This window comes from Petromyzon marinus, chromosome 27 (genome assembly GCF_048934315.1).
Source record: "Petromyzon marinus isolate PM22_M1 ecotype Great Lakes invasive population chromosome 27, UKy_Petmar_22M1.pri1.0, whole genome shotgun sequence".
Classification (NCBI taxonomy): Eukaryota; Metazoa; Chordata; class Hyperoartia; order Petromyzontiformes; family Petromyzontidae; genus Petromyzon; species Petromyzon marinus.
The window spans coordinates 8,043,738-8,068,731 of NC_133693.1; the positions used below are offsets into that span (position 1 = coordinate 8,043,738).

Below are 24,994 nucleotides of genomic sequence, written 5' to 3' on the forward strand. Positions count from 1 at the left end.
ACCCACGTATCGATAATTTTTTTGAGGGATGTATGTGTGTTGTCTTGGTGTGGTCTGGCGCTGTTTTTATTGTTATTGTCATGCTGCCTTGTCCAAGCTTACATTTCGTTTTGAAAAAAATTCGGCATTTTTATTATTTACTTTTCGTGAATCGCTTCCCTTTTTATAAAATTTGCACTCCTATCATGTTTATTTTTTTATATTGTTTGTTGCTGTACAGTAACATTATTACCCACCCTATTGTACACATCTGTGAAAAAAGAGCTTCATAGCTCATCGGATTCCTCCAGTCTAATTTAGAAAATTCCTTATCCAATCCGTGTAAACACAATCAATTTAACGCGTAGGCTTTGGCGACCAATATCCATAAACTTTTTTTGGGTTAGATCGCGTAAATATAAATGCGTCGTTAAACCCGCCACCACCCGACAGAGCCAATTAGTAAGGTTTGTCACGTAAACAACAACATGCCAATTCGGGTAAATCCACACCATTTACAATTCGAGTACAACGTTTCGCCAGTAATTACAACTAGCATCATCAGGAAATATAAATGCGTCGTTAAACCCGCCACAGGCAACTAGTAAGGTTTGTCACGTAAACGAAACATGCCAATTCGTTACTAGTACGGCACACAGGTGTATTGGGAGAGTAAATCCACCACAACATTTTACACAATCAAATCAACGCAAAGGTGAACACGAGGACCCCGCCCCCTAAAAGGCAAACAAGCCACGCCCACAACACCCAAGCTCCGCCTTTCCCACTCGATCGGGAAACCCCGCCTCCTTAGGGGGGCGGTGGTCGTGTGAGGGGGCGTGGCGCGTAGCGCTCTGCTGCGCTGAGAACATGACCCCCACCCGCCCGGGTTCGATTCCCGCTCACGGCCAACACCTGTGACGGAACATGTGAACCGGTCCCGGGCCTCCCCTAGGTCGACTCGGCCTCAAAATGAGTACCTGGTGCGGTGTGTGAACATCGCCACTTAGGGAGACAAAGGCGACCGTGCGTGGTGTCCCCGTCGTGCGCCATGTCTGCCCTTCATAGGTGCTCGCTAACAGCTCTTTCCCCGACAGTATGTTGAGGCTACACGGGGGATCTTTGTCTTTTGTGAGGGAGGGCGGGGCGGTGGGTGGAGTTTAGAGGGGTAAAGGGGGAGGGGTTATTTTTTTTCCCGCCATTGGCTCGCGCCACACTCGGGCGGGGCTCGCGGTCTCCGTGGCGACGGGTGACGTCACCGCCCTGCGCCTCCATTTGACGCAGAGCCTCGGCGGGAGACGAGCCGCATTATTTTAGCGCAAGGTATCAATTGTTGGCGCGTTATAATAACAATATATGGTGTTGTCATTTTTGCTATTTCATAAGCAATGCAATGCTTTTTTTGTCGTGGGCATTCGCCGCGTTAGTTTCAGTTGGTGTTTTTGCGAGGAGATTAGAAGAAGGGCGTACTATTACCTCGGGAGAACGAGGTTACTGTACCCAGCACTCGATTGAAGAGTGCGTGAAATGTCGCTTAAATTTTGTTTTATGTTCGATTCGAACATTAAAATATTACATTGATACGGAGCGTATTCGCGGTCGTCGCAATTGCCATGCATTGTGTTTTTTTAACCTGTACGTATATGTATATTGAATGGGAGGGGGGTTAGGTATGTACGTAAACGTATAGGTGTGTTACCTTAATTATGCATTGACGTGCGGCGTTACAAATACCCTTAAATATCCGCGTATGTTTGGCGGTGTTTGTTCATAATATGGTTGCGTTTGTTGCGTGTATTTACGATCCCCGTTGGGAGAGACACGGCGGGATGTTGTACCGTGCTAGGGTTTTTATTTTAAGGCGGTGCCTGGATCAAATTATTAAACGTAAGGAGCGGACAAGAACCGTTTTCATCCGGTGATTTTGATAAACCTGAATTATTATCTTGTAAAAAAGCATACCTCTGTGTGCCTTAAGGAAAAAAAACGTGCGTACTGCCTCCTACGACATTCGATTCGGAAGCATGGTTATTCATTTTAAAAATTTAAGAAAGACTGAAAAGCGGAACGCATGGATTCGGTAAAGTACTCGGGTTAATTGCATTATTTTAACTGTTAATAAAAGTTCAGTGGGCTTGGACCAGACATGTCTACGGATGTCATTGTGTCCGAAGATAAGGAGCGATTAAATCTGCACCTTGCAGGATCGCGATAGTTGGCGGCTTGGAGACCTTCATCGAGCAGAGGATTCCCCATAGATGAGGATGAAGTGTTAGGTTTTGCGTATCCTGCGTGTTTAGATGTAACACGTAGACTTTTGCGACCGATATGATTCATTATTGATGTTTGGGTCATGTCTGTCGCATGTATGTGTCAAGTAGTGTATGTCCATGCAGTAACTGTATGTGTATGATATTTACAGTATGTACAACAGTTACAATCGCGGCCGGTATGTCTACGCAATCATATTCTATATGTATGTGGATTGTTTTGTATGTCTTGTATGCGCACATTTGAATGGCATCGTTAGTGGACATCTGTGAACAGAGCTTGATAGCTCATTGTATTTTTCGAGGATAAATAAAGAATATCATTCTAACTTTACGTATATTCAGTGTTTATGTTCATGATATTTAATAAGTGTTCTGTAGATACTGTATTCCAATGTATATAGGTACTGCACGTTCGGTAAATGTGCACGCCATTGTATAGTATGTGTACAATATACTGTACAGTATATGGCATTTTGTTAGACACGAGGTTTTGCATAGTCAAGAGCAGATTCCTGCCCAGACGAGAGCTGGGCCGTTTGTGTTATGGTCACAAAACGCATATGTTCACCCCTCTATGCAACCCTGAACAAGTGTTTGAAATACTACATTCTTTTGACAGAAGCCCCTTACATAGTTCCTTACAACAGCCATTTGACTTTACACAAAGTGATACCTCTTATTTTTTTATAAACCGAATGATGGAACACCCAGTCAAAAGCAAAACCGGCATTTGCAGTTGTATCGTTCCAATTTTTTTAAAAAAGGTCCCTTGATAATTATTATGACACTTTTTTGTGCGAGCACAGGCTGACAGTGGCGGCGACAAGATGGAGAAAAGCGAACTGGTACAGAAGGCCAAGCTGGCCGAGCAGGCCGAGCGTTACGACGACATGTCAGCCGCCATGAAGGCGGTGACGGAGCAGGGCCACGAGCTCTCCAACGAGGAGCGCAACCTGCTGTCGGTCGCCTACAAGAACGTGGTGGGCGCACGTCGCTCCGCCTGGCGTGTCATCTCTTCCATCGAGCAGAAGAGCGATGCCAGCGACAAGAAGCAGCACATGGCCAAGGAGTACCGGCACAAGGTGGAGAAGGAGTTGTGCGACATCTGCAACGACGTGCTGGTAAACGCTCGCGCCTGCGACGCGCCGCCGGCGTGCTCGCCACTGCCCGTTTAGCCGGAGGGCTTGCCCGCAGATCCGTAGTCTGCTAGCCGCAACACAAGGCGTGTAACAATTCATCGCTTAAATCTGATTCCTTTTTGCTTTAAAGAGAGAAAAACACTTCATTGTTCAAAATGTGTCATTTTTACTGTAAGTGCAATGGAGCAAATTAAACAAACAAGACGTAAAACATAACTAGACTGTGAATCAGACTACAGTTTAGGAAAAGGAATGGATTATTGAATCTGATAATTGGAGGGGAAGGTGAATCCCAAAGTTTCAAGTATAAATATTCATTCAAAATGGTTATTAAGTGTGCTTTTTCAAAGCTAAGCTGCAATCCAAAATTCGCCCCTCTATTTTTGCAGCTTGTGATGCCTCGATTCAGAGTCCCCATGTTGTCACCAGCATACGTGGTTTTCCCTTTAATGTTTTGCACCTGGCCATGCGCCCAACGTTGTGACTGCAGGTCTCTTGCTTATCTATCACGAGGGCTGAAACTCAAAGGCCATTTGATATTGTTTATTGCATTGACAACCAGAGGGAACAATAGTGTGTTTTGTAGGGCGTTTGAGCGGGGATGTGGTGGGGCAGACCTGTAAACCACCATTTTTAAAGTAGTTTGTGAATCAACTACATTTATAACACATCCACAAATGCTGGGCTGTGGAGTTTCCAAGAGATGGCTACACAGCAATTGGGTTTATAAATCTCTCTCTCTTAACAATCTAGTCCTATCCCTCATGCACAGGTTTTCTCCAGTTACTATAGTTTCCTCCAACACACATTACATTATTAATTCAATCGGAATTAGCGATACATCCTCATGCAATGACCCTTCTGAAAAAGCGTTGGGACTCCTATTCTTTGGGTCTTTCGGTGAAGTCACGTAGATATGTTCAAAGAAAATAACAAAAAACTACGACGTTTCGATCGCAACGCAAGCGGTCATCATCCCTATCCTGATGACGACCACTTGTGTTACGATCGAAACGTCGTAGTTTTTTTTTCTTTGAACATATCTACGTGACTTTACCGAAAGACCCAAAGAATAGGGATTCCTGCAGTCACGAAAGCTTTAAGTCAAGAGTTGGGACTCGATGAGGCTTTGAATAAATTACGTTTTATAAATGAAACTCCTCATGGTGATGTGGGGCAGTAGTTGGCAAATCATATTCGTGTTTATTCACATGTCATTTGTGCAGATTCATGCATGAATAAGGATCAATTTGCCACCACTTCCTCTTCTACAGCTGTGACACATTATTATACACCGATAATAGAATGCTTTGCCTGTCTCTTCCAGGTGACTGTTATTATCTGCAAATAATGATACAAGGAAAAATAGTTGCATAGCAATAGGATTTTCTGAATTTCATTTCAGGGTGCAGAGAATAGGAAGACTAGATATTTAGAAGGTTGGTATGAGGAGTTTCACTGCATTAAAATTATGGTGCGAGTCTCATCAAATCACCTGCAATGTGCTGGATCCTGTGAGATTTTTAAAACTAAGCAGGGTTGAGCCAGGATAGCACTTGAATGGGCAAAATAACATACAAAACAGGTGAATTATGCATTGTGAGCATGAGGGGAGTACAGAAAAATCCATTGTTATACTGTACTCCCCGCGCCTTAATTAACTCGTTTGGTGAAGTATGGTGATATTGCCCTAAAGGCCTGTACAGCATTGGATTGACGAATCCACATTACATTATAGCTAGTTGTGCCTCAGGCTTGTTTCATCTGGGCCGGCCCTCTAGCTGCTACCGTAGGCGCACACTAGGCTCAACATCCCTGGTGAGTCGGTACAGTCAGCAGCTGCCAACGCCGAACCCCGGGCGGCGGTTAACTAACCCGGAACACTCAGCTTTGTCTGAGCCTGGGCATGTGGAACCCCTGGTGGAGGAAATTCCACCAAAAGGGTCTTTGGACCTTCCACTGCAACGAGGACCATCTCGAGTCGTCTTGACTACGTCTTCCCACTGGGTACAGATGGGGCTGGTCGAGAGATTGAGGTTAACGCTGCGCAAATCACTCTCACTTAAATCCAAGTTCTCTGCGCAAGTCATGGCACCTTTTTTTTTTACCATCGTCAAGCATGAACCTGTCGTCGTCTGGTTTTGTGACCTTTTGCCTGATTCTGGGCGTCTGAGTGGATAGCATTGCTGCCTCGGTAATTTTAGAAGCTGAGCACAAGCGCCCTCACTCTCCAAATTAGCCATACCACCCACGGGCAATAACTATTTGTATGACTTGTGCTAATCTCACCCGTGCTCACTTTACTGCTGCTATAAAGTTGCTGTTGCTCGCTGAGTCATCACAGTTGGGGCGATGAGTGCACTGCTCAATGTGCAGCAGCTACACACTGTACGTGCTCATTTCTGACGGGTTAAAAAAGAGAAACCAAAGTTAGAGAAGGAAGCCTAGCTCCAGTTTTCATGTCCTCTCAGAGCGATGCATTCCTCCTTCATAGATGAACGGTGTGTAGTCTGGAGGTTGTATATGGTAGACCCTTGGAGGGTGTCGGACAAAAAGAGGTGTGTGATGTCACCCCTTGATATGAGAATTGTCCTTACGGGGAGGTGTAAGAATCTTAAATCTGCAATTTGAATGCTTAAATGTAGGCACGCATTTTTTTCTTTTAGCACACGGAATACCACTTGTCAAGTGGATGCCAATTTACTGACATACCACAGCGTATCTTGTCTATAAAATATCAACCGTGGCAAAAATGTCTGTCACGTCAGTATAAAACTGATGCGATCTGCCAGGACATGTCATCCATTTCCTTCTCCCATGCGTGACGTGCGAATAATCGTGTTTGATGAGGCAGAGCTCCACCCTCTGCCTGCATTGGACATAATGCGTAAAAGCCAGACTTGAGTCAGCCAGAATTTGGAGTAAGCCTGAAAGCTATCGGACATAGATGAACTACAAAACGGTGGGAATTAAACCCAAAAAATGTCGACAGAAAACACTTAATTGGCACACAATACTTGATGCTATGTGCATAAGCAATTATACAGTTATTTACACATGCCGTACTTGTCTAAGGATATTTGGAATTTGTATCATTTGACAGTACATGAGACTTGAGGGCTGTCGTTTTTTACATTTTCTTTAAATAGATTTTTCAAATTAAGGAAATTCATAGTTCATAGCAAACCATGTTAACCGCTGTGACACTGCTCCATCCCGTATAGATGTAATTGAAAATGTGTGTTTCTTGAAAAATATTTAATTAATTGCAGTGGTTTGGACAACCCCCAATTGCTATGCCTCGAGAGGTTTTACTGTGCTTTGCATTCATTCAGAAGTGGAATGTCAAGCCCGCAATGAAAAGTGGTGTCAGCAAAATCTCAGACAATTTATGTCCTCTTTTGATGCCAGCGGTAGATATTGACCAGAGACTGTTTCATCTATGGGCTGTTGGCCAATTGGATGTAAGCATAAATGGGAGGTTATTAAAGCAAAAAAATATCACAAACTGTGTAATAAACTTTTGAATTAAGTTCTAGACGGTTGATGTCATAGCTCACCAGTTCTGTTCATCCTTTTGTTATCACACATCATTTGAAACCTCTTAACAGTTTTATCAAATAACCCAGGAAAATTAATATCTGCATGTAGACCACTGAATGAGCATTTATAAGCTCTCACTGGGTTGCAGTTCCATTAAACTGGGTTTGTGAAGGTAGTTTGGTATTAAGTCATGTGGATTGTGCAAGAAGCATATTTTTTAACTATAGCAGCCTGCACGTACTCGGGATCTGACCGTCCCTCCAAATATAGTATGGTTTTGTTTGTTCTAAGGGATGATAAAGATACAAGTCAGAATACCAACAAATATGCATGAATGAAAAGTGCACACTTTTGTGGTTATGTAAATGAGGCAGTCGTAGATTATCAGTACACACCGGGCATGCTTTTTCATGGCTTACATGGTGCTCAGCTGTTTGAAGCAAACCAACGTGGGAAAAAAAAATTGCACGACTGCTGGAAAGTGTAATTTTATCAGATAAAAAAAACTGCAGTAAATTAGCAATGCATTGTGGAGTTGGTAAACTGGTATTGAGGTTTTGTGCTCAAGGTTCCTTTTGCATCTAGCCAGGATAAATACAAGCCTTCATTTGGTCATTTGTGCTGCAGGCTCTCCTGGACAAGCACCTGATCGTCAGTGCGACCAGTGCAGAGAGCAAGGTGTTCTACCAGAAGATGAAGGGCGACTATTACAGATACCTGGCTGAGGTTGCAGTCGGAATAGACAAAGCCAGTGAGTATACATGATCACTCCGTATCTCTGGTTGTGTGCACATTTATACAATAATGTTTGTCTTCGTGTGTTAACATGTCTGTTTTTGTTGTATCTGTAATTGTGTGTACATATCTGGTATTATTATATATGTGTGTACATGTTTGTTTCTGTGTGTATACTGTATGGGTATGTACAGGTATCCCTTGATTTGCAAACGTTCGGTTTACGAAATTAGCGTTAACGCAAATGACAAATTATGGACACTGTTTGATTTACGAAATCAAATTTCCGCGTGAGCAAAATTTAAAATGGTATGCGCCACGAGATCAAACAAGAAGCACCCGAAAGTCTGCCTCATCCATCTGTGACACTGTCATATAACCGTTCCATTCATTCCAACTTGCAGATCTTTTGGTGAGTTCCTTGAAAAGGTGAATTATTTTAGTTTTTAAATAGATTCTTTCATAGTTTTAATATTTGTTCTTTATTATTTTTGTATTGTGAAGTGATGTTTATTTTTAGGTTAGGAGTAGAGTTGGGATGACTGTCCAAAACAAAACACAAATTTTTAAGGATACATTTAACGGAAAACTCCATTCCGATTTACTAAATTTCACTTTCCATGTGTTTTTCGAAGAACGCATCCCTTTAGTAAATGTAGGGATGCCTGTATCTGTATATACGTATTTGTTCATGTTTGTGTGCGTGTGTCCGTGAAGAGCAGTACCACAGTGGCAAGTTGTATATGAACCTCTCTTGGGCCTCCCCGAAATCAACACAGCCTTAAATGAGTGCCAGGTGTGGTGTATAGACGTTTGCACTGAGAATATAAATACAGCCGGGCATAGTGAAGGGCACAATCGGTACTTCCTAATTGCACTTCCTCAACAGTCCTTCAGACTCAACAGGGGAAACTTTAACACTAGGCTTTCGCGACCAATATCCATAATGCAGGTTTTTTGGGTTAGATCGCATAAATATATACGTGTCATTAAGCCTGCCACCACCCGACACAGCCAATTTGTAAGGGTTGTCACGTAAACAAAATATGACACTTCGTCACTAGTTGCAGCACACCGGTGTGTTGGAGAGCCAAGCCACAACATTTACAATCTGAGTACGATGTTTCGCCAGAGAATCATCAAATAATACATTGTTTAAATGCATGCCTATACAGGCCACCATACTTCAATAGGGATTACGGTTGTTACGGCTATTTTAGTACACAAAATGGACAGGAAGTACAAGATCAATGTGCTCGCATAATGCGCATGCATAATGTACGTTGATTCATTAACCTCCCCCCCCCCCCCACACTTTGTGCAATACGAGCGCACAAGTGTTGTCATCACATCTTCGCCTTTATAAGGGACGAAACAGGTGGACTTGACAAATCTGGCTGTCGCCTGATGAAGCTACTTGTAATTACAGGCAAACGTCGTACTCAGATTATAAATGTTGTGGCTTGGCTCTCCAACACACCATTGTGCTGTACTAGTGACGAATTGTCATGTTCTGTTTACGTGACAACCATTACGAATTGGCTGTGTCGGGTGGTGGCGGGTTTAACGACACATTTAGGCAATCTAACCCAAAACCTGTATTATGGAGGGGGAACTTTGTTCTCACACACATACTGCAATTATAAATGTAGGATTTCCAATTGTGGTCGAACGATGCATCAATTCTTAAATTCATATCAATCCCAAAGCACACGAGATGATATGTACATATGTCATGTGTGAATGAATACATTTTTATTTTACTTTGGTAAATTTAGTACGTAATGAATTTACATCACCCCAGCAACCACGAGAGGCACAACCATTTACGCTGTATATTCTTGGTTCTTTCCGTAAAGTCACGTAGAAAGAACCAAGAATATGAATCCCTGCAGTCACGAAAGCTTTAAATCAACATTTACGCTGTGTTAAAAAATAAAGCCATTCTTAAATTGTGCACCGTAATCTCGACATGTAATTGAAGCAATGGCAACGTCAATTGTTCTACTCACAATGTAAATGTTATGCATACATTTATTCCACGTATGCATACATTTCCACAGCACGAATACATGCTTGCCTGCATGTAATTAGTGTTGCAGTTGTTGCGAGGTCTCAGGACACAACACCAGCACGCGTCTGTTTCGTGTCAAGTGCGGCTACGTGTCATTTTTGCTATTTCACTCGTGACACATCTAAGGCATGTTTGTGATGTGCGTCCTGACCATAACCAGCTGGGGTGGGATGCCACCTGTCCATTTTAAAAGTGGGGATGTCTGCTAAATCGGCTTGTTAGTGTGTATATCTGTATGCGCTGGTACTCGCACATCAGCTCAAGGTAGCACAAATGTAAAATATGTGTGCAGAGAATGCATGTATGTACTAGACATGTAGCAATGAATTGCATTTTAGCATTTATCAAGCAGTACTAGCGCTCAATTGGCTTTTTGGTGTGATGATCGTGCTGATATGCGAATATTGAACAACCTGTCCCAAGTTATTGATGTAACCAATGAACCAGCTCACTTCAATTAAGCACAGATAATGGAATCGTGATTCATTTTTAATAACATGCAACACAATTCTAAATAACATAATTTTTATTATATGCCAGCTTTAAGACTTCCCAAGTATATAAATTTAATTTTAAAGACATAGATTGGCAAAATCTCTCTGCTCTTAAAATGCTTGATTACTTGCCTTTATTTAACCAGTTCAGATCCAATTCATATATATAATACCATTTTAAAAATGGAAAACTTGGAAAAAATGTAAAGGTAGTTTCAGTAATGTGGCATTTAGGATATGAAATGGACACAGTGGCCTATTCTTGCAAATAATAATGATTTACATTTACAAGGTGCATTTAATCTGTAGATCCCAATGTGTCATGTTTGGAAAACCGGAAATATACAGAAGGGTAAATGGCCAGAACTAGAGAATGAAGGCCAATTTAAAGAGATGAGTTTTCAAGACAGACTTAAATATCTCTAACGACTGATTATCTTATGACCAAAGGCAAAGCGTTCCATAGTCTAGGAGCTGCACTAGCAAAAGCCTGATCACCCGAGGAACAGAGCCTTGACCTTGGAGTAGTTAGAAGGCGATCCAAAGATCTCAGGGACGTTGTTGGAGTATAAAAATGTATCACTTCCTGCAATTATTGTGGGGCTATCCTATATTGAGAGCCTTGTAGGTCAGCAGCAATATCGTATTAAATACACTGATACTTTACTGGTAGCCATTACAGAGACGAGCTCAGGTGTGATGTGCTCGTTAAACGGTGTGTGCGTAGGGACTCTAGCAGATGTATTCTCAACAAGTTCAAGTCTCCCCAGAAACTTAATGTGCTGCAGTAAACAGTCTCAACATATTCTTATCTCTTTCGGTAAAGTCACGTTGAAGGGAAACAATAAAATAATAAAATATATATAAAACAATAAAAAATTCTCACGACGTTTCGACCATAACACAAACGGTCATCATCAGGTGTGAAAGCCAACGGCTTTAGAATCATCAGCTTTGTGAAAATTAACCTAGAGGTTACACATCCTAAGCTTGTGGTCCCTGAATAACAGGGTCTTTGTTCATAAAAATAAAACATGAATTCTTAAATGAATAACAAGTTCAAGTTGATAAGACAACAAAAATAATGAGTAAGATGAGTCAGTTTGTACAGCTTTGAGAATTACACATGGGGAGTGACTTCTCTGACAAAGTAGTGTGTGGGCGTTAGTGTGCACTCTTCGTCCAGCATGATGTCACCCATCATATGACAGCATTGCTCGTGCTAAAGAAATAAGTTGAGCGCATGGATTGAGGAACCAATTCGGTCCGCTTTGTGACTCATAGGCGCCAGTTATTTTAACCTTCCTGTTTTGCTACATTGATACTACAATTTTTTTCACTGTCTGGTTGGTGGTTTTTCTTGTCTCATGTTCAATGCTCTGCCCATGGCCTTGTTTTATATCAGGGGTCGGCAACCTATGGCTCGCGAGCCAGATGTGGCTCTTTTGATGACTGCATCTGGCTCGCAAATAAATCTTAGCTGACATTTCTTTAGTTGTATTCAGTGTTAAAAAAATATTATATGGCTCTCACGGAAATTTATTTTAAAATATGTGGCTTTCATGGCTCTCTCAGCCAAAAAGGTTCCCGACCCCTGTTTTATATGAACAGGAGGCATCCTGATCACATTGAACCTGAGTGAATCTCGCAATTTTAGACACCCTTGTTGCTGCTTGGGCATGAGGACTCCAGAAGTAAATTTTCAACGGTTAGGGTAAATTGTCAGCTTAGAATTCACGGGTGCATGAATCCTATGCTATAAACATGGGTTTCTCCGTAAACATGTAGAGCAACAGATGCCTCTGGCTTGAATGTGTTTGTGGGTTGAATTTGTTTAGTGCGATTATGTCATGAAGTCTTAAAGTCGGAGCCCAAAACTTATGATATGCCTAGGCTGTGTCCTGAGCGGTCCAACAAGAGTTTTAAGCTTTGATATTGAGATAAAAGGATATGGTTGTGGTTGAACGTTATTTTAATGTTATGCTACTGTAATTTTAAAAGTTTAATCAAATAATCTTCAAACTAATGTTATACAACCATAAACACAGCCTACGTACAAATCTACAAGAAACATTCATTTGTTGCGTTACTAAAATTTAAACTTATATATAATTTTTGGCTCATTCTTCCAAAAGGTTGTTGTTGCTCTAACGATGTTCATTATATCCCTCCCTTTGGACTCCTAAATTAACCCAGTTGCTTTAAGACTGTATAAAAAGTAAGACCTCTATTGTTTTCATGTATTAGATGAGCGTATACACCAGTTCACACCAGGGATAATGTTTTAGTTTAAATAAAAAGGTGATCTGAAGCAAATAACAAACACAAGTGGAGAGAATGTTGTGCATTGTGCAGAATTGCACTGTACATGACCCCGCAGTGTACATGATAGGCTTTTGCCTATAATACCAGGCAACTAGTGGCATTTCTTTAACAGACCATAGACTGCCGATGACACCTAATCAAAACTGATCTATAAGGCACATAGGCTGATGGACTGGATAAACAAAAAAAACCTTGCCTTTTTATTTGCTGTCACTTTATTCGGATGACACAAATGCTTCTTGCATCTATTCCATTGTCCAGAAAGTCCATGTGCTAGTGGACTTACATTTTTTTAAAAAAATATTTACTCGGTGACACAAACCCATGTCTGTTTTATATATTTGTTATATGCGTGACCACCCCTTGCTCCCCACAGGTGCCATGGAGCGGTCACAGGCCGCCTACCTGAGCGCGTTTGATGTCAGCAAGGCAGAGATGTCACCCACTCACCCAATCCGCCTGGGCCTGGCACTCAACTTCTCCGTCTTCTACTACGAAATCCTGAACTCGCCCGAAAAGGCGTGCAACCTCGCCAAGACTGTGAGTTTTCCGAGTGCTCAGCCCTGACCCCGTGGCTTTGGTTATCCATGTGGTGTGGTCCCATAGTTGTCCTGGAGCCCTGATTAAGAACCCTTGGTTCGGAAAATGTATCTGGCGAGAATCATGGTGAGCAGTAGGCATGTAATGAATTGCCTAATTTCAATATAGGAATTAAAGGCTCTTAGGATCATGGGTTCCCAACCAGGGGTACAGAGATCTGGTTTTGGCTACAGGCATAATTAGGGGATCTACAAAAGCCCAAGGGGTCCACAGAGTGCAGAGGAGTGTGTGCTGGCTCCATATAGGAGTACCCTTCACTTCATATTCAAACCATTCAGTGTGACAGACCACTTAACTTGCATTTGTAATGGCATAAGTTCAAATTCTGTTGTCCTATGCAGATATTATTCCCCTCCATGAGAATATGGAATTTACACTATGTATCGCTACTAACAGTGATGAGTACTTCCCCATGCTTTGATTTGCATATAGCTGTACAATATTGCTCACTACAATATGGTGTTGAGATTTGACATGGGCTGTAATTGGTGTAGATTAAACATTAACGATTTACTTGCCTGCATTTCAATATTTGTTTTACATTTGAAGTCATTCGACTGAATAATATGTTTGATATATATTTTTCACCTTTAGTCTCCTTTTTTCTACAGTCTCATTCTCACTGCGACCATACGCCTAAAGGATAATATTGCATTAAACAATATATTTAATTGTGCAATTGTATGTACATAAAATGTGCACAATAAACAGATTTCTTTCAAAATCTGTATTATGTCTAGTCCTAAGTCTAAAGTGGTTTAGAGCTACAGTATGGATCATTAACTTGGACCATAAAAACATTAAGAGTGATGGAAAACAATATGACCATTTGATGTTGAGGGGAAAAAAACATTAGAGCATTTAACAGACCACAATGTGAAATTTCCATACTTGAGCCCAACCGTGAGTGTTGCATTAAAATTGAGTCACGATGCCCTGTCCATTTGCATGCACAGCAGCAGCTTAATGCCCAAGCCTTGGTTTATTTATGGAAATGAGTCACTGGTTGCTTCACCAAGCACATTATGGCATTCAAAATAAACTGGTGGAAAAACTGATGGCCTGTCTGCTCCAAAGACTTGGTAGGGGCCAGTGGTCAGCACAAGGAAACTTGAAACGACCATGGGATTTGTGCCAGTTAAGGTGCAAGTGTGTACGCTTCTTTAGTGGTTTGCTCATAAGAAATGGGTGCAATGAAGACCCATATGGGTCTTCAAGAACTTGTGCTTGCATTACACGCTTGATGGCATTTTGGGATATTAGCATTTGCGTTTTTAGTGTGCAGGCATTTCCTCCTTGTGATGAGTGGAGCTGGCATGAATTAGATGTTAATGTAACACTTTTGGCAGCATGGTTACCAACATAAAGAATTGAATTTTCCTCATACGCAATCCCCTTTTCATTTGTATCTGCCCAGCACAAGTTGTGGTGCATTGTAGTTGATGGACTTTACAAAGAACTGTTATTTGGGTAATATAATTAGTGATAATCTAAAAGTGGGTATTGTAGTGAAATCTACTGCATTCTGAAATATAGTACATGCTTTGTATGGTCTTCCTTTAGTAGCCTCAGCTATATGTTTTAAATGAGTTGGTAGAGTAGATCACTAAGAATAGGCTTTACCCTTTCTGTTATTTATGACACTAAAACCTGTTTTATTGCTAGAAAGAGAGGGTAAAACCTATTATATTTTGATGCTGGCAAGGGAGGTCCCATGATGTAGCTGCTCACCCCAAGCTCTCAGTGCCCTGAGTGCATTGTCTTTGTGCTGTTTGTCTTTTTGCGTCCTCTGGTCTAACACTGAGACTAGGCTCTAAAGAAAGCCATCTCTGGTGTGGACCAATCAGTTTAAAAGATAATGCATATACTACCAGAGCATGTTTTTGTTTCCATGTTCACCACAATCATATGCGGTTAATGTAGACACAATTCCTTGCAAAAGTTTCTTTTTGGTGTTTTAACATCTTAACACAAACTGTTTTATTGCCAGCAAGGGTAAAACCTCTTATATTTTTATAGTGACAAGGGAGGTCCCATGATAAGGTAGATCAGTATTTATATAGCTTCTAAATAGGACCACATCTCAAATGCTGCCCAGAACTAGTGTAAATGTTTTCCAAAACAGGAGCACTGTAGACATGATTTTCACAGCACGACAGCTCAAGGAGAAGTGTCAGGAGCAGCATCAGGACCTCTTCATGGCTTTTGTCAATCTGTCGAAGGCCTTCGACACAGTTAATATGGAGTTTATGTGGGACGTTTTCCTGAAGTTTGGCTGGCAAAGAAAATTTGTCAATATCCTGCGTCAATTTCATGAGAGGATGATGGCATGGGTGACCATCGGAGGCCAGGAGGCCGAGCCCTTCAGGGTGCGCACCGGCATACGCCAGGGGGATGCTGTCCTTGCTCCGGTACTCTTCAACATCTTCCTCCTATGTGTCGCCACGCTACTGCACAAGGAGATTGAGAAGGATAGTGGTGTTACAGTGGACTTTAGGCTGAATGGAAACCTTGTTAACATCAGCCTAGTGATAAAAACCAACAAGATCATCACAAGTTCGACCTCCACAATCGACCCAACTAAACGTCCCTCCCTAAAACCTTCTGCTGCAAGACCCCCTAGATTCTATGGTCTTCCCAAGATTCATAAAGAAGGCACCCCACTACGACCCATCGTATCCACGATCAACTCCCCTACCTATAGACTAGCCCGTTTTCTGTCAGATACCTTGCTGCCTTTCACTGGCAAGACCGCCTCAGCAGTACTTAACTCAGCCCAATTGGTCTCTATGGTCAAAGACGTTGTACTGTCCCCTGACGATATCCTTGTCAGCTTCGATGTGGTCTCTTTGTTCACCAAGGTCCCAGTACCTGATACCATTGAAATAATAGAAAATTTGGTCCAACATGGACTAGACCCCGATACACCTGCAATGGTTAGGCACTGCCTCAACAATACCTACTTTACTTGGACTGGCTCCTACAAACAAAATGAGGGTACCCCCATGGGATCCCCCTTGTCACCAGTGATAGCCAATATTTTCATGGAGAAATTTGAATCAGACGCCATCCAGACTTCCACCCTCAGACCTTCCCTGTGGAAGAGATATGTAGACGACACTTTCGTCATTTGGCCACATGGCCTCCCGGCTTTGAACCTTTTCCTAGACCACATTAATTCCAGACACCCCGCCATCAAATTCACAATGGAAGTGGAGAAAGATGGCAAGCTGCCATTCTTGGATGTTCTGTTTGAGAGGAGACCTGATGGCTCATTGGGACATTCTGTCTACAGGAAACCCACCCACACAGATTCCTACTTGAAACCTGATTCCCACCACCACCCGACGCAAAATAATTCTCTCATCAAAACGTTATACCACAGGGCTCATTGCATTTCGGACCAACACCACCTGACCAGTGAATTAAAACATGTACATCTGGTCCTAAAAAGGAATGGATACTCTGACCGTACCATCCGCCAAGCTGTTTCTCCCTCCATACAGAAACAACCACTTGATACTCCGATCAAAACCATCACACTACCATATATAGCAGGCGTTACTAAAAATATCTCCAAAATTCTAAACAAACACAAGATCCTGGTCCGGTTCAAAACAGTACACAAAATCCGTGACCTGATCCCTTCCGTGAAGGATGTCATTCCTGACTTACAGTACCCCGGAGTTTACAAATTGATCTGCACCTGTGGTGACTGCTATATCGGGGAGACGAAACGACATGTCTCTGACCGAATTCGCGAGCACAAATCAGATTTGAAACACGGCAGAACGAATTCTTCTGCCGTAGCTGATTACTGTTACAACGCTGTGGGTGATCACGATATAATTTTCTCCGATACCAAGGTTCTTTGCAAACCCACGGGTTTTTATCAGAGATTTGTTCACGAGGCAGTTCAGATTTACAAACACAGACACAATTGCAACCGAGAGGATGGTTTCAAATTAAGCAACCATTGGAAAGATGTTCTGAATCAAACCAAACATTAAACTAATTTTCAATGGTACAGTATATTTTTTCAAGTAGTGGTATCCCAAACTTTCTCAGCTGCTTAAATTCCCTTTTCACACCATCAATATGTAAACTCCCCCCTCCCCCCCTCGCCGACCTGCACATGTTCACCCCCTCTACACCGTTCATCATGCCAAGTCCGCAAATTAAATGCTATTTTTTATGCTAATTCCTTTGTCAAGGCGCTCTGTTTCCTCTCACACAGCTTAAAGGTCGCGGTCTGAGCTTGGCTGTGTTCACTCCAGCACTGTCCTCTAGACAGTCTGGTCCCTTCACCTGATGAAGGCCACTTGTGTTGTGGCCGAAACGTCGTGATTTTTGTTTTATTTTTTACCTACGTGACTTTACCGAATAGAACCAAAGAGTATAAACATCAGGAGGCTCCGAGCAGTCCCAAAAATAATATCCAAGCCTGTTATCCAGCTGCAGTATACTGATGACTGCACGCTCGTGGCCCACACACCAGAGGCCCTGCAAGCTACCCTTGCAGCTGCTGCAAGTGCGTATGACAGATTGGGTCTCGGTGAACATCATGAAGACTGAATAGTATGCCAGTGGGCATCTACTTATCCACCGTATCCGCCCACCTTCAACGTCTTTCAGAAACCTCTCACAGGTACCTGGGCAGCTTTCTGTCTGGCGACTGCAGCATTGAAAGGGAAGTATAAAACCGAGTAAAGCAGGCGTCATCCTCTTTTGGAAGGATCAGAAAAAGGGTATTCCAGAACAAGGACCTCGGCCTACGTAACCATCTGCTTACCTGGCAGTGGTCATCACAACACTCCTTTACAGCTGCGAGACGTGGACCTTGTACATTTGCCACAGCAGAATGCTTGAGGAATTCCATATTAGGTGTCTTCAATGCATCCTGGGGATAACCTGGCGTGACCGGGTGCCCCCCATACTGAGATACTCTGCAAAACCAACTGCATCAATATGGAGGCTACCATTATCCAGCACCAACTTTGCTGGCTCAGTCACATCATCAGGATGCCAAAGGAGCATTATCCATGTAAGGTCCTGTATGGCAGCTGCACCTAGACCACTGCTCTTAAGGGGGCCAGAAAAGGTGCTACAAGGACCAGGACCAACTGAAGATGGCCATGAAAAAGTGCAACCTGAACCCTACCCAGCTGAAGGACACTGCCACAAACGCTCGATCTGGCGCCATTGCCATTTCTGCCAGCATGGAGTGTCAAAGCTCGAAGAAGACCGAAGTGAGCTACGGAAAAGGAAGCTTCTGAAGAGACATGAAACCAGAACAATACCCTACACCTCCAATCAGCGACTTCACCTGCTTTTGTCTGTAGCAGATGCTGTGGGTCGAGGATTGGAATTTACAGTCACACCATCCCACAAATAGAGGCAGAGGAGGAAGGTCATCATTGGATACGATGGACAACCCCGAAGAGAAAAAAATAAATGTTTTCCTACATAGAGGCAGTCAGTCATAGGCAGAGGAGGAAGTTCTTGAGCATGGACTTGGGTAGGGATTAAACTGTTGGTTAGGAGAAGGGCGTTCCACATGATTAGGGTATGAGAGTTAAACAAATGTCCTTCCACTAAGTGACTAGGGGCTTCGATGGAAAGCTTTGCTTGCTGGAGTGAATCGCGCACGGAGAGGTAGTGTGATGACAGGGGAGAGGTAGGGAGAAATCAGCAGATAATCTTTCAAGTCAGTGAGTATAAGCTTGAAATTGATCCATGACTGGATTGGTATCCAGTGAAGGGCTCAAAGTATTGGTGTGATGTGGGCTCATGTATAGGTGCTGGTGAGAAGTCTTGAAATTGCATTTTTGATCATCTAGAGCAGGGGTCGGCAACCTATGGCTCGCGAGCCAGATGTGGCTCTTTTGATGACTGCATCTGGCTCGCAAATAAATATTAGCTGACATTTCTTAACATGATAAGTCTTAACATAAGTCTTAGTATGTTAAGAAATGTCAGCTAAGATTTATTTGCGAGCCAGATGCAGTCATCAAAAGAGCCACATCTGGCTCGCGAGCCATAGGTTGCCGACCCCTGATCTAGAGTGTGAACATTTGAGACTTTTGGAGGCCATAGAGGAAGAAGTTGCAATAGTTGAGTTGGTATGTGATGATGGCATGGATGTGTCTCAGCAGCACCTGGAGCAAGGGCACAGTGGATGCAATAAATGCTGTGCAGATTTGAGTTATGACGTCTTGCGGAGTTCAGATGTGGGAATAGAATGAGAACCAGTCATCAATGACAACTCCAAGATTTCACACACTCTTAGCCAGTTTAATGTTAAGAGTTTAAGAAGTGCACACTTAAACTGGAGTCTTCTGAGTGAACTTTCTGCTAATGAGAGAGTACTTTTTTGGAAACAAATATCTGATTACACTATGGACAAAGTGTGACAAGTGGCAGCACATGGTTGTTACCGGAAAGAGCCAAAACAGGAATTGTGGAATCTACAGAGACATGCTTTGTTTAATGTTCACTACCGTTGTGTGCACAGGCATTTGACGAAGCCATCGCTGAACTGGATACTTTGAATGAAGACTCGTACAAGGACAGCACGTTAATCATGCAGCTGCTGAGGGATAACTTGACGGTAAGAGCCAATTGTGGCTTTTTTATTTTCTTAATGAACTCCCTTTCATTACCTGTACTTTCATGTGAAATACTGCTATACCAGAGACTTTGATAACAATACAAATGGTATGAGCTTCCGTTTTAATTGGAGTTGAACAAACCTATAATTTACAGAAGATTCCATGTGCAACTACATTTTGCAGGATTGTAAAGCCTGAATTTTAATAGTAGACTCAAACTACTTGAGCAACATCTATTTAATTAAAAAGATGAAGATTCGAGTCTAATATAGCAATGCTTTTGTAAAGATTAGGTAATTTTTGTTCCTCTTTCCAGTGAGTTTCACTGGTGTGTGTGAACCCTTTGTTACTTCATAATTCCCACTTGGTGTTTTTTCCTCAGCAACTTGGCAAACGCATTGCTCCACTGCAGAATAATTTTTTCAATTCACCAAGACGTCCTTCGCATATTAGAAACCCATTGGAGCTATGCACTCTTAAATGTAGATTAAAAACGATTTTTTTAAACTGCTTTTTGTGTTTAGTTTTTTGTCATACCTTCGCCGATTAGCACGGTTGGCCTACGTCCAGTGCAAAAGAAGTTCATCATACATACAAGACTGCAGCATTATTGTTAACCTCTTTAACGTAATACGCTATTCACTGACAACAGCGAGTTAAAGGCATGCCATTATTGACGGGCTATTAATTTTCAACTGTTACATCATACCGGGCTTGATGCACACTGCAAAGTGGCTAGTTTGCTAAAGGGCCTTGGACCATAGAACACCAAGCTGGCACTTCTAAGATCCTGGGTTTGAGTTTTGGCACCTACCCATTATTAAATGAGGTTCTCAAATGTGGTGAATTTATGGTCACTTCACTAGTGGCCAGGTGCACAAAAACACATCGTACTGCATTTTATTTTTCACTTAAATTGGCACAATCTGACTCCAAGGACAAACACATTATTGGTTTACCATGCAACACACACCTCAATGGCAGAGCATTGACTAGGTGCATTACCACTTGGTGTGGATAAAAGGTAATTTAATTACCTCGGAAATGGCAGTGTGATGTCGTATTCCAGAGGCAGTTCTATAACATAAGCTGATGTTCTCCTTTCAGCAACAGTTTAAATTGGAAAATGTTTTTTTTCATTACATAATGCCTCTCCAGCATGCTTTTTTACTTCTCGGGGAAGCGACTTGACAGGAAGTACATGACCTTGTTACTTGCCTGAGATAGTAATATCCTATTTTTTTAAATGTGTTTGTTTTTGCAGCTCTGGGCCTCAGACGCGCAGGGTGAAGATGCAGACGTGGATGGAGCCGAGAACTGAAGCGGGGCACGAAGAGGGGTACGCGAGCGAGCGACAAAATCGTAACACCAACAAAACCTTTCTCCCCGGCTTGACAGAATCAAATACATCGCAGAGCTGTCATGTGCGATTGGCTCATTGTACCATCATCATCACCACTACCACCACCACCCATCGCGGCTACAACACGATTACAATTCTTAAACACGAGCACCAGCCACAATTGGGTGACCTGAGCACCAATCTGGTTTGCTTCACAAAAGCATCTTCTCAGCCTCTCCTCATTGCCTCTCCAAATTATCTGTGCTCGGCAGCTTCAGTTTTTTTATTTGCAAGTGTCTGTGTTGAGAGGGAGCACGTGTGCAAGGCACACACATGAACACTCCAGTCTACATAGCGCCCACCAACATATCTCAAACAAATTCTGGTTTGTACTGCTCCTGTATGCTCATTGGTGGTCTTACCATAGTTTATTCGTAATTGGTAAGAAGGTTAAATATGCGTCAAGTGTATATTTATCAACTCCTTGCATTGACAGGTGTTTCTGCATCCGTTCCTCTGCCGCAGGGACAATTTGAATGGCAAAAATCTTGACGTCTACCGTTCCCAAATTCAATACTTTAGTGCTTTGAATGTTTGAGAAAGTTTGATCAAAAACAAATTAATGAAAGTATTAATGATTGTAAAGTGTGCTCCTGTTACTCAGGCACGACAAGTAGTTACTGAAAAACGTTATCCTAAGCTATTGTGCGCAACTGCATTGCAAATGCATTTTAACATCTGTGATGAGGCAAATATTGCAGCCTTCACGCGAATAGCCTAAATTTAAATCCTCCTAGCGACGCTAACTAAAACAATGGCAAATGTACATTTCACCATCTCAGGTTGGTTCAGGGTAAGTCGCACTCGTTTTTTTACAAATGTGACCAGGGCACTTGGATAATATGCTGTCCGAGGCCGTTCTATCGCAGGTGCTTGTTTAAAAATAGTTGCTCGTGATTCAGAGGCCAATGACCATAACTGGGGCGGTGTGGCTAAGTGGATGCTCCGTCATTTGAGACGCAACACGTCCCACCTGCCTTTGTGCGTGCGTGCTCCACACGTGTTCGTGTACACGTGCAGCTGCTCCTCGTAACCATATACACTGCACGCACACATCCATGACGCCGTGTAACTAAAGCACGTTGTCTACAATCATGTATACGTGGTATCCTCCACACACAACGCATGCACGCACATCTTCTTGCAACAGGACACTAACACGCTTGGGCACCCGTTTACAGAATGGGCACAGCGAACGCATGACAGCCACAATTGTGCGTGTGACCGCTACCACAGCCCACCACGTATAGCGCTAGTGTATGCACACGACCCTTAAACACATGTCGTGCCACACACCACACACCCCAGCTTGAACTACAGCACACCAAATACCCCCACTTGCTGTGACATGTCAATTGTGAGGTGAAATTGTCAGTGTGCATACATTCCATTTTACTGCATGCACTCACATTATGTGGAAGTGTAATTGTGATGACCTGTTCAAAAGTTGTTGGGTTTGTTATTTTTTTCTTCTCATTTTTTACCCACTTTCAGTTATGTTTACCTGGTATAAAATAAATACATACCAATAGTGACATCAAAATATATAAAGAATATTGTAGGGTATTGAGACGTCACTTTTTAATTATAATCGGCCTTTGTTAATCGTTTAAGTATGATAAGATGCCGCAAAATGCCTTTGTTTTTCTGCAAGTGCAGAATTAACCTAATAACAGTTGTGAAAACAAACCGTAAGTGAAAGTGGGCAGCATAGCCTCTGATGGAATGTTTGCAAATGGAACTGTGGTGAAACATTTGCATCCAACGTTAAGTCCACAAATGGTATATTCCAGTAAAACATTAATGGGAAAATATAATAATGTTACTACATTCTACTTGTGGCAAATAGTCCAATGGTAGCATTATTAGTACATTTTAAATAATTGTATGTTTACTTTAGGTACTCTGCTTTAAGGCATCATACTGTATACCAATAATCGTTATAATTTTGGCATATTGTGATATTCTTTAGTTCAAACATACTAGTGCTTTTAATTACACTTTCCGTATAGATACATGTTTGACAGTCTCGAGCAGTGGTAGGCAACCTGAGGGCCCGCAGGCTGCATGTGGTCCAAGGTGCCCCTTGTGGTGGCCTGTGTTAAGAGTATCTAGGCTTATGCGTGGGGGTCATGTACCCCACTGACCATCGCTGGTCTATAGTATACTGGAAAACAATATAAGCACTATATTACTTATTGGTGTTTATGAAGCCATGTTTCCACAAGTAATAATTGTAGAGAACAAGCTGCTGTAGTACTTGGTCCATTTGTCGCCTAAACGTTGCCCAAATACTTCACCACAGTAGTATGTGTTGTACCGTCTGTGACAGATTTCCTGCTGAAATAAAATCTGAAATCCGATTTTGAAGTATCCACGTCTACAATAAAAGTTTGTTTTGCCTGGCATTTGGCTGTGTGTTTTAATTTCGAGCAATAAACAATAAAAATGTGACTTGGTGAATATGCCCCTTATTGCAAGCCATGAAAGCTTGAGGCCAATACGGCCCTCTTTTAGAGGTCAATTAATCATTACATAACAAAATTAGTAAAGTAGGGTATGTTAATAGCAAAATAACTTCCCATATTTATAACTACATACAAAATATAAATATTTACAGTCAATTGGCTGTATGGGCTTCTGGCAAGAGCATTAAAACAGGATTGGTTCAAAACAAGAACCGGAGCGTTTTCCCACATTCAGAATGTTATCCACAGACAGGTTTGCTTGAGCCAATGCTGGTGACTTGATCCTTGCTTAAAAACATGGCTTCAAGCAAGCCTGATTTTTCTGATGAGATACAATTTTGAAACCAATGCAGCTGATAAGATGTACTCCCTGATGGCCGTGCAGCGGATTGAGTTTTCTAAGAAATAGTAAAAAAAAATACATAGTTACAAATAAGGGAAAGGGGCGTTATGTATAACCTATCGTACAAATCGGTAAGTATATTGGTTTAGGAATAGGTTTTACCCTTTTAACTGGCACAAAAACTGACACCTTTATTCAAGGCATCATGTTTGCAATAAGCACAACACAAGCAGTCAAAATGCAAAAAAAAAGAGACAACTCTGATAATAATATGCACTGTCCTTGAATTTGATTGGTCCACACCCGAGACAGCTTTTCTTAGAGCCTAGTCTCCATTGGTGTTGGACCAAAAGGCGTACAACTCAAAAACAGCGCACTATCAGAGTATTGAGGGCTCAGGGTGAGCATTATTATCAGAGTTGTCTTTTTTGTTTGCATTTTGACTGCTTGTGTTGTGGTTATTGCAAACATGATGCCTTGAATAAAGGTGTCAGTTTTTGTGCCAGTTAAAAGGGTAAAACCTATTCCTATATCTTGTTTCTGGCAAAGGAGGTCTCGTAAAGTATATTGGTTGTCACATTTGCAAGCAAATCGAAAAGACTGGGTCATAAGAGTCACGTGTTTTGAACCCCATGTCTATGCAACAGTCTAATATGGCAGTCATGGATAACTAAACTCTAAAGGTATAGTTTGCATTCAGTACAGAAAGAAAGCAGGGCATTTGAATCCACATCGACTGGAGCCAGGCCTGGAAATGTAACTTCTACATTTTGGTTTTGGGGCAATAATATCCAAGCATAATCACACTGGTAATTGTATAAAATGCTAAAGCTCACGAATTAGTGCTTAATATGAAACTGGCCATTTTGTTGTATCATGGCTCCATTGCCAATAGGAATATTGAACATCCACCTGTCTGACAACTCCCACAACTACTGTCCTCGCCCATATATTGAACACCGCTTTGTTGGAAACTGCAATATTTCCTGAAAATGCAGTCTGCAAGGA

The 24,994-nt window shown here is 42.1% G+C and overlaps 1 protein-coding gene across 1 annotated transcript; it reads left to right on the top strand.

Annotated features, from left to right (window-relative positions):
- Positions 1-1,175: 1,175 nt before the first annotated feature.
- LOC116946561 (14-3-3 protein beta/alpha-like) lies at positions 1,176-23,583 on the top strand. Its single transcript, XM_032961575.2, has 6 exons — positions 1,176-1,302; positions 3,059-3,373; positions 7,562-7,685; positions 12,939-13,102; positions 19,677-19,772; positions 21,038-23,583. Exons 2-6 carry the CDS (start codon positions 3,080-3,082, stop codon positions 21,092-21,094), a joined length of 735 nt encoding a protein of 244 aa, XP_032817466.1. The 5' UTR covers positions 1,176-1,302; positions 3,059-3,079; the 3' UTR covers positions 21,095-23,583.
- Positions 23,584-24,994: the final 1,411 nt, after the last annotated feature.

Excerpts from the sequence above, each read along its gene's own strand:
- LOC116946561 (XM_032961575.2), top strand. The coding sequence starts at position 3,080 with ATGGAGAAAAGCGAACTGGTACAGAAGGCCAAGCTGGCCGAGCAGGCC. Across the intron at positions 3,374-7,561 it reads ACATCTGCAACGACGTGCTG|GCTCTCCTGGACAAGCACCT; the intron begins GTAAACGCTCGC and ends TTTGTGCTGCAG. Across the intron at positions 19,773-21,037 it reads TGCTGAGGGATAACTTGACG|CTCTGGGCCTCAGACGCGCA; the intron begins GTAAGAGCCAAT and ends TTGTTTTTGCAG.